The sequence below is a fragment of the Chenopodium album genome, chromosome 21 (assembly GCF_948465745.1).
Source record: "Chenopodium album chromosome 21, dcCheAlbu1.1, whole genome shotgun sequence".
Classification (NCBI taxonomy): domain Eukaryota; kingdom Viridiplantae; phylum Streptophyta; class Magnoliopsida; order Caryophyllales; family Amaranthaceae; genus Chenopodium; species Chenopodium album.
In genome coordinates, this window is record NC_137854.1 from 10,882,117 (window position 1) to 10,895,483 (window position 13,367).

The 13,367-nt window shown below is 36.5% G+C and overlaps 1 protein-coding gene and 1 pseudogene across 1 annotated transcript; one reads left to right on the forward strand and one right to left on the reverse strand.

Moving 5' to 3' along the window:
- The first annotated feature begins 553 nt into the window (after positions 1 to 553).
- LOC145602382 (uncharacterized) lies at positions 554 to 12,939 on the forward strand. Its single transcript, XM_081658576.1, has 6 exons — positions 554 to 1,141; positions 2,501 to 4,563; positions 6,564 to 6,871; positions 7,659 to 7,800; positions 8,690 to 8,744; positions 12,560 to 12,939. The coding sequence occupies exons 1-2, from the start codon at positions 709 to 711 to the stop codon at positions 4,480 to 4,482; spliced, it is 2,415 nt and encodes an 804-aa protein (XP_081514702.1). The 5' UTR covers positions 554 to 708; the 3' UTR covers positions 4,483 to 4,563; positions 6,564 to 6,871; positions 7,659 to 7,800; positions 8,690 to 8,744; positions 12,560 to 12,939.
- On the reverse strand, positions 9,669 to 11,066 carry LOC145600350 (UDP-glycosyltransferase 89A2 pseudogene; annotated as a pseudogene).
- Positions 12,940 to 13,367: the final 428 nt, after the last annotated feature.

The window sequence follows — 13,367 nt, forward strand, 5'->3', positions numbered from 1 at the left end:
GATAAAACTTGAAAATGTGAAAATGTTGCTGGGTAAAATGAATTCAGCTTTATCCAGAAATTGAAACTTATAGGATGGTAAAAAATACCACTATACTCGTAATAGTCCACAAAACGTACTATTCAGACAAATTATACTTTAATGGTATATTATACATGCATAATGGTACATTATAATGTACCACTAGAGAGTCAGCTTATTATAGAAGCAAAAATTGAATCAGCGGAAATTACTTCCTTACCCTCCTATTTACTTAACTCGCCCATAGGTGCTATGCGCCCAGACTCACTCAAGCTCAACATGACTATATTATGAGCACGGCGGTAAGCTTGACCTATATTTAGAGTCATCCTAATCAAAACTTAGAATCATCCTAATCAAAATCAAAGTTAATCAGACGATAAGCCGGGTTGACAACCCATGGCACGTAGGCTCGACACTAGGTATATGACCTCACCGTATGTATGACTTATGAGTGTATCTCTCTCACTAGATTCAACAAAATGAGTGACTAACAAAATCTTGTGTCATCTTTTTCCCCTAAACAATTTCTGAGTCCTAATACCCCATAAGCTTTGAAATTGCCGGGAATTCAACGGCTTCCTTAAACCCTAAACCCCAAATGCCCTCTTCCTTCTCTCTCTCTCCTCCGCCACCATTTCTCCTCCTTCAATCCGCCATTGATAACCTTCAAGCTCATCAATTTCCATGCTTTATCGTCTCCATCAATGTAGCACCTTCCGCCGCCTTCTTCCTCGCCGCCTCGTTAATCCCTTCACTTCCACTTCAGCCGCCATTATTTCCGACGAATTTCCCCCCAAAACCCTAATTCAAACCCCCAATAACACTGTCTCTGAAATCCTCTACAATTTACGACGTTTCGGACTCCATCAATTTGTGTCTGGTGGTTATTTTCATGGCGTTTTTGGTTCTAAGTTGGATTCTGATACAGTTGATCAGATTATTGATAGATTGAGGGTAGAAAACCCGGATTCGGCTATCGGGTTTTATTCCCTTTTGAAGATTGATTATGGGTTTCGCCATTCGATCAAATGTATGTTTATTGTGGCTCATATTCTTGCTGATATGCGGCAAATTTGGCATTTGCAGGATCTTATTAAGAAGATTTTAGAAGATGAAGGTCAGTTGTTTTAATTTGATGAGTAATTATTTTGGAGCTTTATTTTGTTTGATCAATGAATTTATGTTGGAGGAATATAAAGATTTACGATTGATCATTTTATAGCTATTAGCAATTCAATAGCTCATTTTCTTATTGGGATTGAATTTCATGTGGGAACATTGACATTTTCCCTGTTTTCGTGTCGGTATGACGAGAATTTAAGCAATTGATTGCAATTCTATACTTGTTTTTATATAGTTTACATTATATGAGCAATTGAATATTACCATCTGGAAACCTGCAATCACTAAATGAATCCGAATCGTGTTTTGCTCCTTTCTGTGCCTCTAGGAGTAGAATCAATCTTCTGCAAGCCTTGAGTTACTGCCGGAAAAAAGAGCAAGTTACAGAGCGCAAGTTATGACTTTTTTTTAAGCTTTAGATTATCCAACCATTTTGCATTCCGTTCTCGTCACACTGAATTTAAAGCTTGTGTCATGATTAATTTCAACGTTAGTGTGGAGTTGCAACTTGCATAAGCTATACAGTTCATTCCGCCTCTGTAGGGTAAATTTTTGAATGATCATCTATTTAGGCTAAATATTCCAAACTCTTGGTGAAAATCTACAAGCGAAGAATGGTTGTTCATTTGTCTCAGGTTGCTCTAGATAGAGGAGTTATGACGTAAGTAGGATTGTAAGATACACCCCCATGGAAATGACGCTTAAAATATGTCATAGTTATCAAAGAACTGACCTCTCCATACATCCTCCTTGTAGCCACGTGATACATCTTCTTGCATAAGGATTAGATAGACTTCCTTTATATACGTCATCTAAATTTCTTGCAGTGAATATCTTCTTTAATGTTCGAAAAAGTATTCATGGACTCCTTCCTCAAATAGTCATTCTTCAGAAATCGATTGAATCTGAACCTGTAGGACACTTCTGTTTTTAAAGTTGTTATAAACTATCCACTAGCAATGTGTTATTCTTCCATTCAAGCCAACTATCACTACATTTTGCTGGTGGAATCTATCACCCTACTGGAAAAAGCAATCACGGTATTCCTCTGACCGAAAAGGGTTACCGATGGGTTGCAATTTTGAATTACTAATAATATAATCATCAATTACCTATAACATTCCTGAGGAAGCAGTCTTTCTACTGAATTCCGTTGGTTGAATTCTTAGAGATAAGATTGCTGGCATTAAGTTTTCCAGACCTTCCAATCTTCCATTAGTTACATCGATATTAGGTTACTATTTACTGATGTAGTGATTATAAGCTTATAGTGTTTATTGTTGTTATTCTCTGCTTAGAGAAGTGGCTTATGAATCTTACACTGCTGTTTATGGGTTATTTCTGGTGTGATTAGGGTCAGGTTCTGCGCCTTTTCTCTGTAATCTTCTTGATAACAGCTTTAGTGACTGGAATTCGACTTGTCTTGTCTGGGACATGGTGGCCTTTTGTTATTCAAGATGTGATATGGTCCATGACGCCCTTGTTGTTTTAGCGAAGATGAAGATTTTGAATTTGCACCCATCAATATACACCTATAATAGCTTGTTGCAAAACATGAAACACACTGATATAATATGGAATGTCTATGATGAAATAAAGTCCAGAGATATACAGAGCAGATATACAAATCCCATTTTTATAGATGGCCTTTGCAGGCAATCACTGCTTCATGAAGCAGTAAAATTTTGGCTGGAGACTGAACTAAAGGAGAGTGGGCCGTGCATTGTTTCATTCAACGCCCTTATGTCAGGTTTTTGCAGAATGGGCCTTGTTCATATTGCAAAGTCATTCTTTTGCATGATGCTAAAGTATGGGATTCTCCCTGATATATACAGCTATAATATCCTTATTGATGGATTATGTATGGAAGGATCTATAGAAGAAGCTTTGATGTTTATAGATAACATGGAGAAGAATGGTGTTGATCCTGATATTGTGACCTATAATACTATTCTCAAAGGGTTTCATCGACTTGGCTTGGTAAGTGAGGCTGATCAGATCATTCGGAATATGATGGTCAAGGGTTTGAAGCCAGATAATTTTACATATAAAGTATTGGTATGTGGATATTGTCAGGGTGGCAACTTGGATGAAGCACGTAGACTGCTACATAAGATGGTTTCTCAGGGTATTCCACCAAGCATTATCCCCTATAGTATTGTGCTTGATGGTCTATGTAAGACGGCGCAATTTGACAAGGCAATTAAATTGCTTGAGGAGATGGAAAGCCTAGGGCTAAAACCCGATCTAGTTGTTTACTCTATTCTTATACAAGGCCTTTGCAAGATAGGGGAAGTAGATAGAGCTATACAACTCTGTGGTGAGATGCAGTCGAGAAGAATCTTTCCAAATTTTGTCTCCCATGGAACAATTCTCTCGAACCTATGTGAGAAGGGGTTGATGCCAGAGGCAATAGTGTACTTTGAGACCCTAACAAGATGTGATTTATCTTTCAATGTTGTTTTGTATAATATAATGATTGATGGATTTGTGAAATTTGGTAATATTGGAGATGCTGTACAGTTATATACACAACTGTTGGACAAGGGTATTGATCCAACGATAATCACATTTAATTCTTTGATTCATGGTTTTTGTAGAAGTGGAAGACTAGTGGAGGCCAGAACATGGTTTGAGGCAATTAAAGTACATGGACTTGTACCAAATTCTATAACCTACACCACACTAATGGATGGTTACTGTAAAGATGAAAATATAAATGCCATGCTTGAGCTGCTCCGGGAGATGATGGCAGAAAACGTAAACCCAACTCATGTCACATACACTGTCCTGATTAAAGGTCTCTGCAATCAAAGAAGATGGCAGGAATCTTTTCAAGTACTAGCAAATATGTACAGCAAGGGTCTAAAACCAGATCAAGTAACTTATAATACCATTATCCAATGTCTTTGCAAAGCTAAGGACATGAGTACAGCTTTATGGCTACATGATGAGATGATAAAGGAGAATCTTCAGCCTAGTTCTGTCACTTACAATATTCTCTTGAATGGCCTCTGCTTATGTGGTGGTTTAAAGGCTGCAGACAATTTAATGTGTTTTCTTCAACATCAGCAGATCAGTTTGTCAAAGGTTGCATACATGACGTTGATAAAAGCACATTGTGTCAAGGGAGATACATCAGCTGCAATCGTAACTTTTCATAGCATGCTGCAAAATGGTTATCAAGTCTCCATCAAAGATTTTAGTGCTATTATAAATAGGTTGTGCAAAAGGGGATTCTTAACTGAAGCAAAGCTTTTTCTCTGCATAATGTTATATGAGGGACTTTCACCTGATAAGATTCTCTACGAAGTGTTGGATGAGACCTTTCTATAATATAATCTATGAGAAGCGAAGTTTTGTTTGCTCCTTTCTCTCAGAACGTTGAGATGGTGTTGCTATGAGTTTTCATGTCAGGTATGCAGAACTTGCATTTTTTGTTCATGTTTTTATTTCTAATTTTGGTACATTTAGCTTACACTTTGCTTAATGCAACCACTGGCATGATCTGTCCAATATTTTCCCTTCTAAGTATAGATGGCTAGGTGATATCTCTTACAAGTTGGCTTTTGCATTTGGTGTGGAAAAATATTTGCTCTGTAAACCTTTCATTTATTCATTGATTTGAACGCTGATTTGCAAACTGCATATATGCTCTATTTTATAATTTAGAACAAAATATTAAAAATAAAATTTCTGTTTGCCTCAGTGGCAATGGAAAGCGAATAATTTATGTGCTCCATAAACTAAGAGCATTAATGAACTGGCGTTTTCAAAGTTTTTTTCATTGTAAGGTTTTTTATTTATTTTTTAACCTTTTTAATTGTTCCTTTTTTCTAAGGACAAACCGATAAAAATAATCCCAACTTTGGGACCGTTTAAAGCGAATAACCCCCAAAGTTCGGATTATTTAAAAATTATACAAAGTTGGGATTATTTTGAGCGAACCGGCGAAAGTTGAGATTATTTTTTATCAAATTTTCCTTTTTCTAAAGAATAATACTTGGCAACATATCTCAATTTTTTTTTAAAGTTTATTTATTTATTTATTTATTTATTTTTATAGCTTATACGGTTATAGCAACCCTTGTATTTTGAAAGTTCATTGTTATGTTATGCACTGCAATACTTTTTTGGGGATATGGAGAAGCTGTACCATGACATTGACATTGTCACAAGACGTTTCTTGCAAAATTACCAATCAACTATCATTATATAATTTTTTGTCGCTCAATTTGCTCAAGTCGTAAAAAATTCACAGTTTCTCTTAAAATTTTTTTCCCTTTCTTTTCCCTAGTTAAGGGTATACGGAGGAAATCTTACCTTTTTTAAACATTGGTTTTCTTAACTGTCTTGACATGTTTATTTATTTATTCTGTTTATTAAACTGACTCTTTAGTGAAATTACTGGATATGCTTTCTTATTTTGGGTTGCAAGGAGAATCCGTTGGTGGACATAGAGTGCGAAAACACCTTGGCCTTATTTGGAATCTATAATTTCTAGCAATTAAGTGCTACACACATTGTAATACAAAGTTTCACTACCGTTAGCAATTAGCAGTTTTAATAAAACAAAGAAGTGCTTTGTTCAATTGCAGATGTAGCAGTTAGCTCCTTAAGGGGCCAAAATGCTGGTGTAAAAGATGCTCACTAGAGCATTGCTCCTTAAGTTCGCACCATGGGTCTGATCTAAAATATTATCACTCCCTAGAGAATCTAAAATGCAACCTTCCATAGCTATATAGAATTTGACCCAGTCAAATGCTAAAGGGGACCCTGAAATCCTGAATGATAAGTGCCTTGTGAATTCTGGCTTTGTATCTTATTTATTTGGGATAAAATTATATTTTAATTCTTGATTATTATTGAGGCATTTTGAAGAGCATGATTGGCAGATTTCATGAAGGCATGAGGATTATCTTGGACATCTTTCTGAAATTAGAATTATGGATATATGTCAATCGGAAAATAATACAATTAATGTTAATATTAATCTAATATGAAATTTTAACTGTTACACAGCCTTGTGCCTTTGTGTATCATGCATATGATGGATGAAGCCTGATATTCCTGGACATTGAATAATTATCATATTCCTCCTGGTCATTCAGGATATATCATCTTAGTTTTGTGTAATGTCTACAAAGTAGGGATGGATGTTATTATACAGGCTAGGATTTGTTGGCAATGTGATGGGTGGAGATCAAGCAAACATTCTGTAATTCCTAAGGATAGCCATAAGGGGCAGTGTATCTAATGATCTTAAGTGCTTTGTGTGTGCTGATATCTTAAATAAATGGCCTTGATTCATATATAAAATATTTATACTACTTTTCAGCATTTGTATCATCAAGCCTAATTTTGCAAGCTTGTGAAATTTAGGAGGCAATCTTATTGTTTATCCGGTCATCATGCAGGAGAACTTATGCTTGCAAGACTGATGTGTTCAAGATATGAATATATATGGCTGCCATGAGAAGAGAAAATCATTGAGTAGCTGTTGTTGAAACTATTCTTCCGGTTTTACTTGGACAATGTCCTGCAAAGGCTACTATTAATAGCTGGACCTGTGCAATAGTAACTGCATTTGAAGAAATTGTGGAATGTGTTTTATGGTTAGCAAGCTGATATTGGCTATAGTTACGACAACGGATGTTCAGTATGAGGCCATTGTGCTGGAATTCTTGTGTGTTCAAGATGTACCTTGGCTATCTTCTAAAATTAGGTAATGAAGTAATTCTAATCATACTAAGATATTTGATTGTCATGTACTTTGTCACTGTCAGTCACTAACCGTTTTGACTTTGTTAGTCATGTTGCAAAGCCATCACTGTAGCATCCTTGTAATTGGTACTGATGTAATCTAATACCTAACCAGTGATCAGTTGCATGAGCAACTAAATGAGATTCTATGGTGACATCTAAATGTAGAATGATTGCACTACTCCTGTCATTCAATGTGGCATTTGTCAGGGTTCATGCATAAGATTACATGTAGGGGTCCTCCTGGTATGTTGTACTTCCTCCGTTTTCTTGTATTGCAACAATTACCATTTTAGGATGTTTCACAAATATTGCAACAACTCCTTTTTTGCATATGCTTTCCTTATATCTCTCTTCTCAATACATGGGTTTATGTCTTTTATTTTCTCTCTCTTTCCCCATCTTAAAATTCATGCCTACCTGCTACCTCCCTTTGTTGCAATATTAGGGTAACGGAGGAAGAATATAAATAGAGATTACTAATATGGGTTCTGGTGTAATGTTTGGTTAGACATGAATGGTGTTCTGCACAAACGAAAAATGAAGTGTTCTAGATTTTTTAGTTTTTATTTTTCTCACATTGGTTTATACTTGATTTTATCTGCTTTCTTCTCACACCCACCTTTGTTTTTTCAAGAATGAATGATGGAGTGCCCCACTTGTGGTTAAATATTTTTAATTAAACTTTGATCTTACCCAATGTCAAATATGCCAATTCAAGTTCTGAACAACTCAATGGGTTTCCTCAGGAATAAAATGTTGTATTTCTTCGGAGTTAGATGTTGGAACAATACAGAAGGCCACCTGTAATTCTGAGCCCCGTGTTACTTCTGCAATTGAGCTCAATGAACTGTGCTCTGATCCAAATTTTCAGAAAGAGTTGATCTGCAGGTTAGTGTACCCTTTTTAAGATGTACATTGTTGTCCATGTCTTGGCTCTTGATAAATGAGTTGGCTCTAGGCTCTAGCATATATGACTGACATTTCTCAACAGTCCATTTCCCTTATGCAGTCACACGGATAGAGTAAATGGTTTTATAATCTTCCACCTTCATTTTCTCTTGTTTGACTTTTATTACCCCCTTAATGCATTACCTTTATTCAAAGCATGCCCGTAGTTGCCTAGACAAACCTTGGAAAATCAACGCGACCCTGATATTGAAAATGGCTTCATAATAAATATGCTAAATACATACTATACTGCTTTGAGGAGCCTGTATATGAACTTCAATACTAGTGTAGCTATGCTCTATGGAGCTTGAATATGTATGTTTCAATTGCACCACGTAGCTTGTTTACTTCAATTTGTTAGTTGGTTTGTCTGGGTAGAGTAATTTCAATGTCTGGGCAGAGTAGTTTCATTTGATTGCTTAAAGTAATGACTGATCAAATTCAAACAAATATAATCATAGTAAGCTCTCTATTCTTGTATATTTTCAACCCCAAGGAAAATTTATTATGGGAGGAGAAAGGTAAGATGGACTTTTTTAGTATATGACTTTTAGTGATCATTCCGATAGGATATTTCCTTTTATCTTATCAAAAAAATCAATTGGTTAGTGTCTCTTCAATTGGTTCATAAGTTGGCTTTTCATCCAATAATGAAAATTATAGTTCATCTGTGGTAAGGTCCGAGTGGGGTGTCCAGGTAGTTTGTCTTTGAGTTGGATATTAGAAATTTTACTAAAGGTGCCTCCTTTTTATGAAATCATAAACGAATGAATGAGAATCCAAGTTAATGAAGAAACTTCTTTTTGACGCATGATTGCGTAAATTTCAGGTAGTAACTTCTCTGTGGAACAAGCTGTGCCACAAAAGCTGAAGTCAAGAATTAGGTAAATATACTGTTATGGGATCTTTATTCTTTAATTGTCTCAAGTTCCGATTTGTGTCTAGGCTTCTAACAATTTCTTAAGTTTCCATAGATAAAAAATAAATCAAATTGTAGTAGAGGTTATTTGATGTCATTATGTGAATAGGAATATAGGATTTACGCGCAATACAAAATTTCAAGATTTATGGAAATTACACTTCTATTTTTTTTTTAACTAACTGCACCTTTGTTGGTAAAAAGTGGAGTAAATTGTGTGGGATATTACAAATCTCCATGTGATTACAAAGGAGAGAGAAAGTGGGGTTTCTATAGATTAAATGTCGATAAGACTGCCAATAATAATTGTTTGATGTGTGAAAGCATACCAAAAATCCAAAAGTGTGAAAACATATCAAAATTGGAAATGGTCCTATTATTATGCAAATGACCAAAAATAGGGAGTATGAAGCACAATTCACTGTATTATATATCTTGCAACAATCCGGAAGTATAAGTGTACATACTAGTACTAGTCTAAACAAAAATGAAATTCTCATTTAAAGATTTAATTCTGGGATAAATTCTTAAATTACTCTTGTTAAAACAGTATTCATCTTAGCTGCTCATACAAGGTCAATAGGGTTGTCAATCGTCAGCTATCTGCATGTCATTAATAAAAACAATAATGTTTAGCATGCCTGAAAACCTAAGCATCACACACGTGATAAATATAAAATATAAAGTTACACAAAGATAATCCTGTGTGCTTACATCAACTCTGCAACAGCCTCAAAGGCATTTTTTATTTATTTTTAAAACTACTTTGATCCTTCTTATAATAGATTATAAAGGCTTATGACTGCTTATACTTCAGTTTTGAGAGGCTTATAACTGGTGAGTGGTGACAGTTTAATACTACGTAATTCTTACCATAGCAGCTTCTTTGTCAAGGTTTTGGTACTCCAAGCTGGTTCAGTTCTCTCACCAGCTCATCAAGGCCAACTGCTGAGCTTCCGCCTATTTTCACTGCCTCTAATGCCTTCTCCTTCATTGCCCTAGCCCTTGCCTTCTGTGGTATTTGTTGACCAATTGACTCGTATATGATTTGAGCCAATGAATCCGAGTTAGGCACCATGTGTTCGCCTTCACATAGCCGAATTGCCAACCCTGCATAGTCTACTAACTGCTTGGCATTTTGGAACTGGTCTGCTTCCATTGGCCATGCTAAGATCATCACTCCTGCTATCACACTCTCTAGTACTGAGTTCCACCCACAGTGGCTTATGAACCCACCTACTGCTTTATGGTTCAGTATCTCCACTTGTGGTGCCCAACCTCTCAGTACCATACCCCGATTAGACACCCGCTCCTCAAACCCATCTGGGACCTGTTGACATGAGGTAGACTTGACCACCCATATGAACCAGGTCTTGCTTTGCTCTAAACCTAAAGCCAGAGCTCTGATTTGAGGTTCTGTCAGCAGCTTTTGACTTCCAAAACAGACATACAGCACACTATCACCAGGGCATGTATCAAGCCAGCTGAGTACATCATATCTGGTATTAAAACCCGGGTTAACCCTCTTGGATAAGCCTATTAAGCTTAACGGGCCAACGCTGTATACACGGTCATGACCCAGTTCCTTCTTTACGTGATCCAAATACTCCCCGTCTAAGTCGTGGAAAGAATTGTAAACATTTCCCCAGCTCTTCGAATTTGCATGCAGGCCTTCCTTAACAATCTCCCAATCAGGATCTCCCTCCCTGAACTTCCTAAATATAGATGGTAACTGGTCCGGAGTGAAGGAAGGCGATGAGGGTAGATCTGAAAATTCAAAATTGTTTGAACTATTTTGTTTTCCCAAGTCCTGCTCTAGATGGGCAAGTATACAGGTCAAAAATGCAGAAGATGTATAGAATGCAATTCTAGGTATGTTTAGCTGTGCTGCCCAATCTTGGGTGCACCCGAGGAAGAAATCAGAGATTATAGCCTGAGGGGGCGAAGGGTGGGACCGGAACCACTGAATGACCTCTCCCTTTAGCTTGCTAAGTGCAGCAGTGACGGGCGCATTACCGGAATTTCCAATGTCCTTTATATTCTCTACCCCTAAAGGAAGTTTAGGGTGAGGAGGTAAAGGTAAGACTAAGGTTTCAATGGAAGTTGGGTGGGCTGAAAGCAGTGGAGTTAAGGCAGGGAGGTTTTTTGGGGTGATCAAGACTGTAATTTTAAGTCCTCTGAGAGCTAATTGATGGGTCAGGTCTAGCAGGGGAGGCATGTGGCCTTGAGCTGGGTATGGAAAGACTAAGATATGGGTGGCGGAAGTGGCGGTAACAGTGTCGGCCATGTTTTTTGGTTGTATGTTACTATATGAGTAGAGGTTGAAGGAACTTAACTACAGGTTTATTGGGAAAGGTTTTTTGGATTCTACGTTCTTGTGATGATATGATACATCTTTGTCGAAAAAGATATGATACATGGACCCCTCTCCCCCCTCTCCTTCCTCTTGATTTTTGATTCGACAGTGACTTGCAGATGTTATGCTGAATGTTTTACCTCGCGCAGCTGTACTGGTAAGCTTGTATACTCTACCAAAAGCTTTGCGCTTCGAACTGATCAGTCTCCATAAACTTCATTAACGGGTCGATTATAAATGGCCTTTTCATGGACGGGGCGGGCTGTTAAAGGGTCAAGCCATTTTTTAAAGAGTTCAAGACTTAGTATGACCCACCTGCTCCTCTCCCTCTCCCCATCTCCATTTTCCCTCAAACATTTTACCCAGAAGAAACCATCAACTTTAATATCAAAGGAAAACCTCAAACATTATTTTTACACATTCTATCTCCTTACTAGCCGGGCTTAGTAGTGCCTGACCCAACCCGGCCTGTCAAAATGTAGAAGCAGCCCGGTCCAACCCCAATCCATTTAACATTGGCCCGGCCCAGACCCAATCCATTGAACAGGTCTGCAGTCTGTTTGTGTAGCCAACCCTCTAATTATCAAACCCTGGTCCGAGATGCACTCCTCAAATCCATTTACCACCCATGCAAAGCGAGTTTTTCTGCGCTCCAAGCCTAGTGGTAGAGCGAGCCTCAATTTGGGGTTCCTTTAACTTTTTCTGACTCCCAAAAAATACATGCAAAATACTCCAATCTTGGCATTTGCCAAGCCAATTGAATACAACACAATAATCTTTCTTTACCCCTTAGTGCTGCTTATATTGGATATACGTAGTATCTATATAATAGAGATGGTAAGGTAAACCTACTGTAGCTGTTTTTATGTCTCTTTCGATTGGATATATGTATATAATAGAGATGGTAAGGTAAACCTAATGTAGTCGGATGGAAAATACTCATTTGGTAGATCCAAGTCTCTGGTCTTTTTAAATTGAAGTTATATATCATAAAAAAACAAAAACCAATGCAGTTTTGTTTTGTTTTGTTTTTTTTTTTTTTTTTTAAATTTATAAATTTCTTAGTTAAGAGGAGAAGGTTTATTCTATTGTTTTTTTTGGTCATGCATTAAGTTAATAACTTGAAGCCTATTAATCAATTGTATTTTGATATCTACTTTTAAATGTAGTCATTATGTTCACATGGGAAGCCATGTGCCTCACTACCATGTTGAGTAAACTTTAAGTTGATTGTACAAATGGAGTAAGATCACATAATGGAATCCAGTATCTGCTTAGGCTTTCAATGTTTAGTATTGTTTTATTGAATTGCAGGTTCTATTGCATTTAGTTAGTACTTTTGAAGCATCTGTAATATTACATCACATAAGTGAATGTGTAAGAATTCCCGACTTACCATGTTTAAGAAATGTTTACTTCCTCAGGGCTCCGACATAAAGACTTCCTTCCATACGATATACAAGCATGAAAGGTGCTGTTATAGTGTTATGGGTACTACCAGCAGAAGATTGAACGCAGATCAAAGATTACATTTCTTCAGGTGATTCAGCTTGTTTACAGGGTAGATTCCTTTCTGAGATTTTCTACAACCTCTTATGATAAGACCTATGAGCCTAATAGCCTGTGACGAGTGTGAGTTCTTAAATTCTGATTTGTGTTGAGGCTTCTAACAGTTTGAGATTAATTTTCCATAGATAAAAATATCCAATCATAGTCGAGCTTATTGGCTGTTATTATGTGCATAAAATATAGGATGCACCAGAATTTCAAGATTTATAGAACTTACTTTTTTTTTTTTTTTTTTTTTTTTTTTGCCCAAATAGCACCTATTGGCTTAAAGTTTAAGAAATGAAGAAAAGTATTGGGGATATTATAAATTCTCATGTGATTACAAAGTAGAGAGAGTGGAGTTGTAATGTACTTCCCCCCATTCTTTTTAATTTCTAATTATTAATGATGAAAAATTATAAAATGTTGATAATGTAAAAATATATTTCCACGACGATGTTTTATTATAGCTGTAAGCCTATAAATCATAAAACTCAATTAAAGTAGATTTGTGAATAGTGTCAAAAGTCAAAATATGTTAACTAAAATATTAATGAAGGAACTGTATTAAATGTCGTTAAATCATCATTTAAAAAAAAAAAAAAATGGTCTATAAAGAATAAAAGCTTGTGTGCAAACGCATACCAGAAGTGCGGAAAGGTATCAAGATTGAAAATGGTGCAA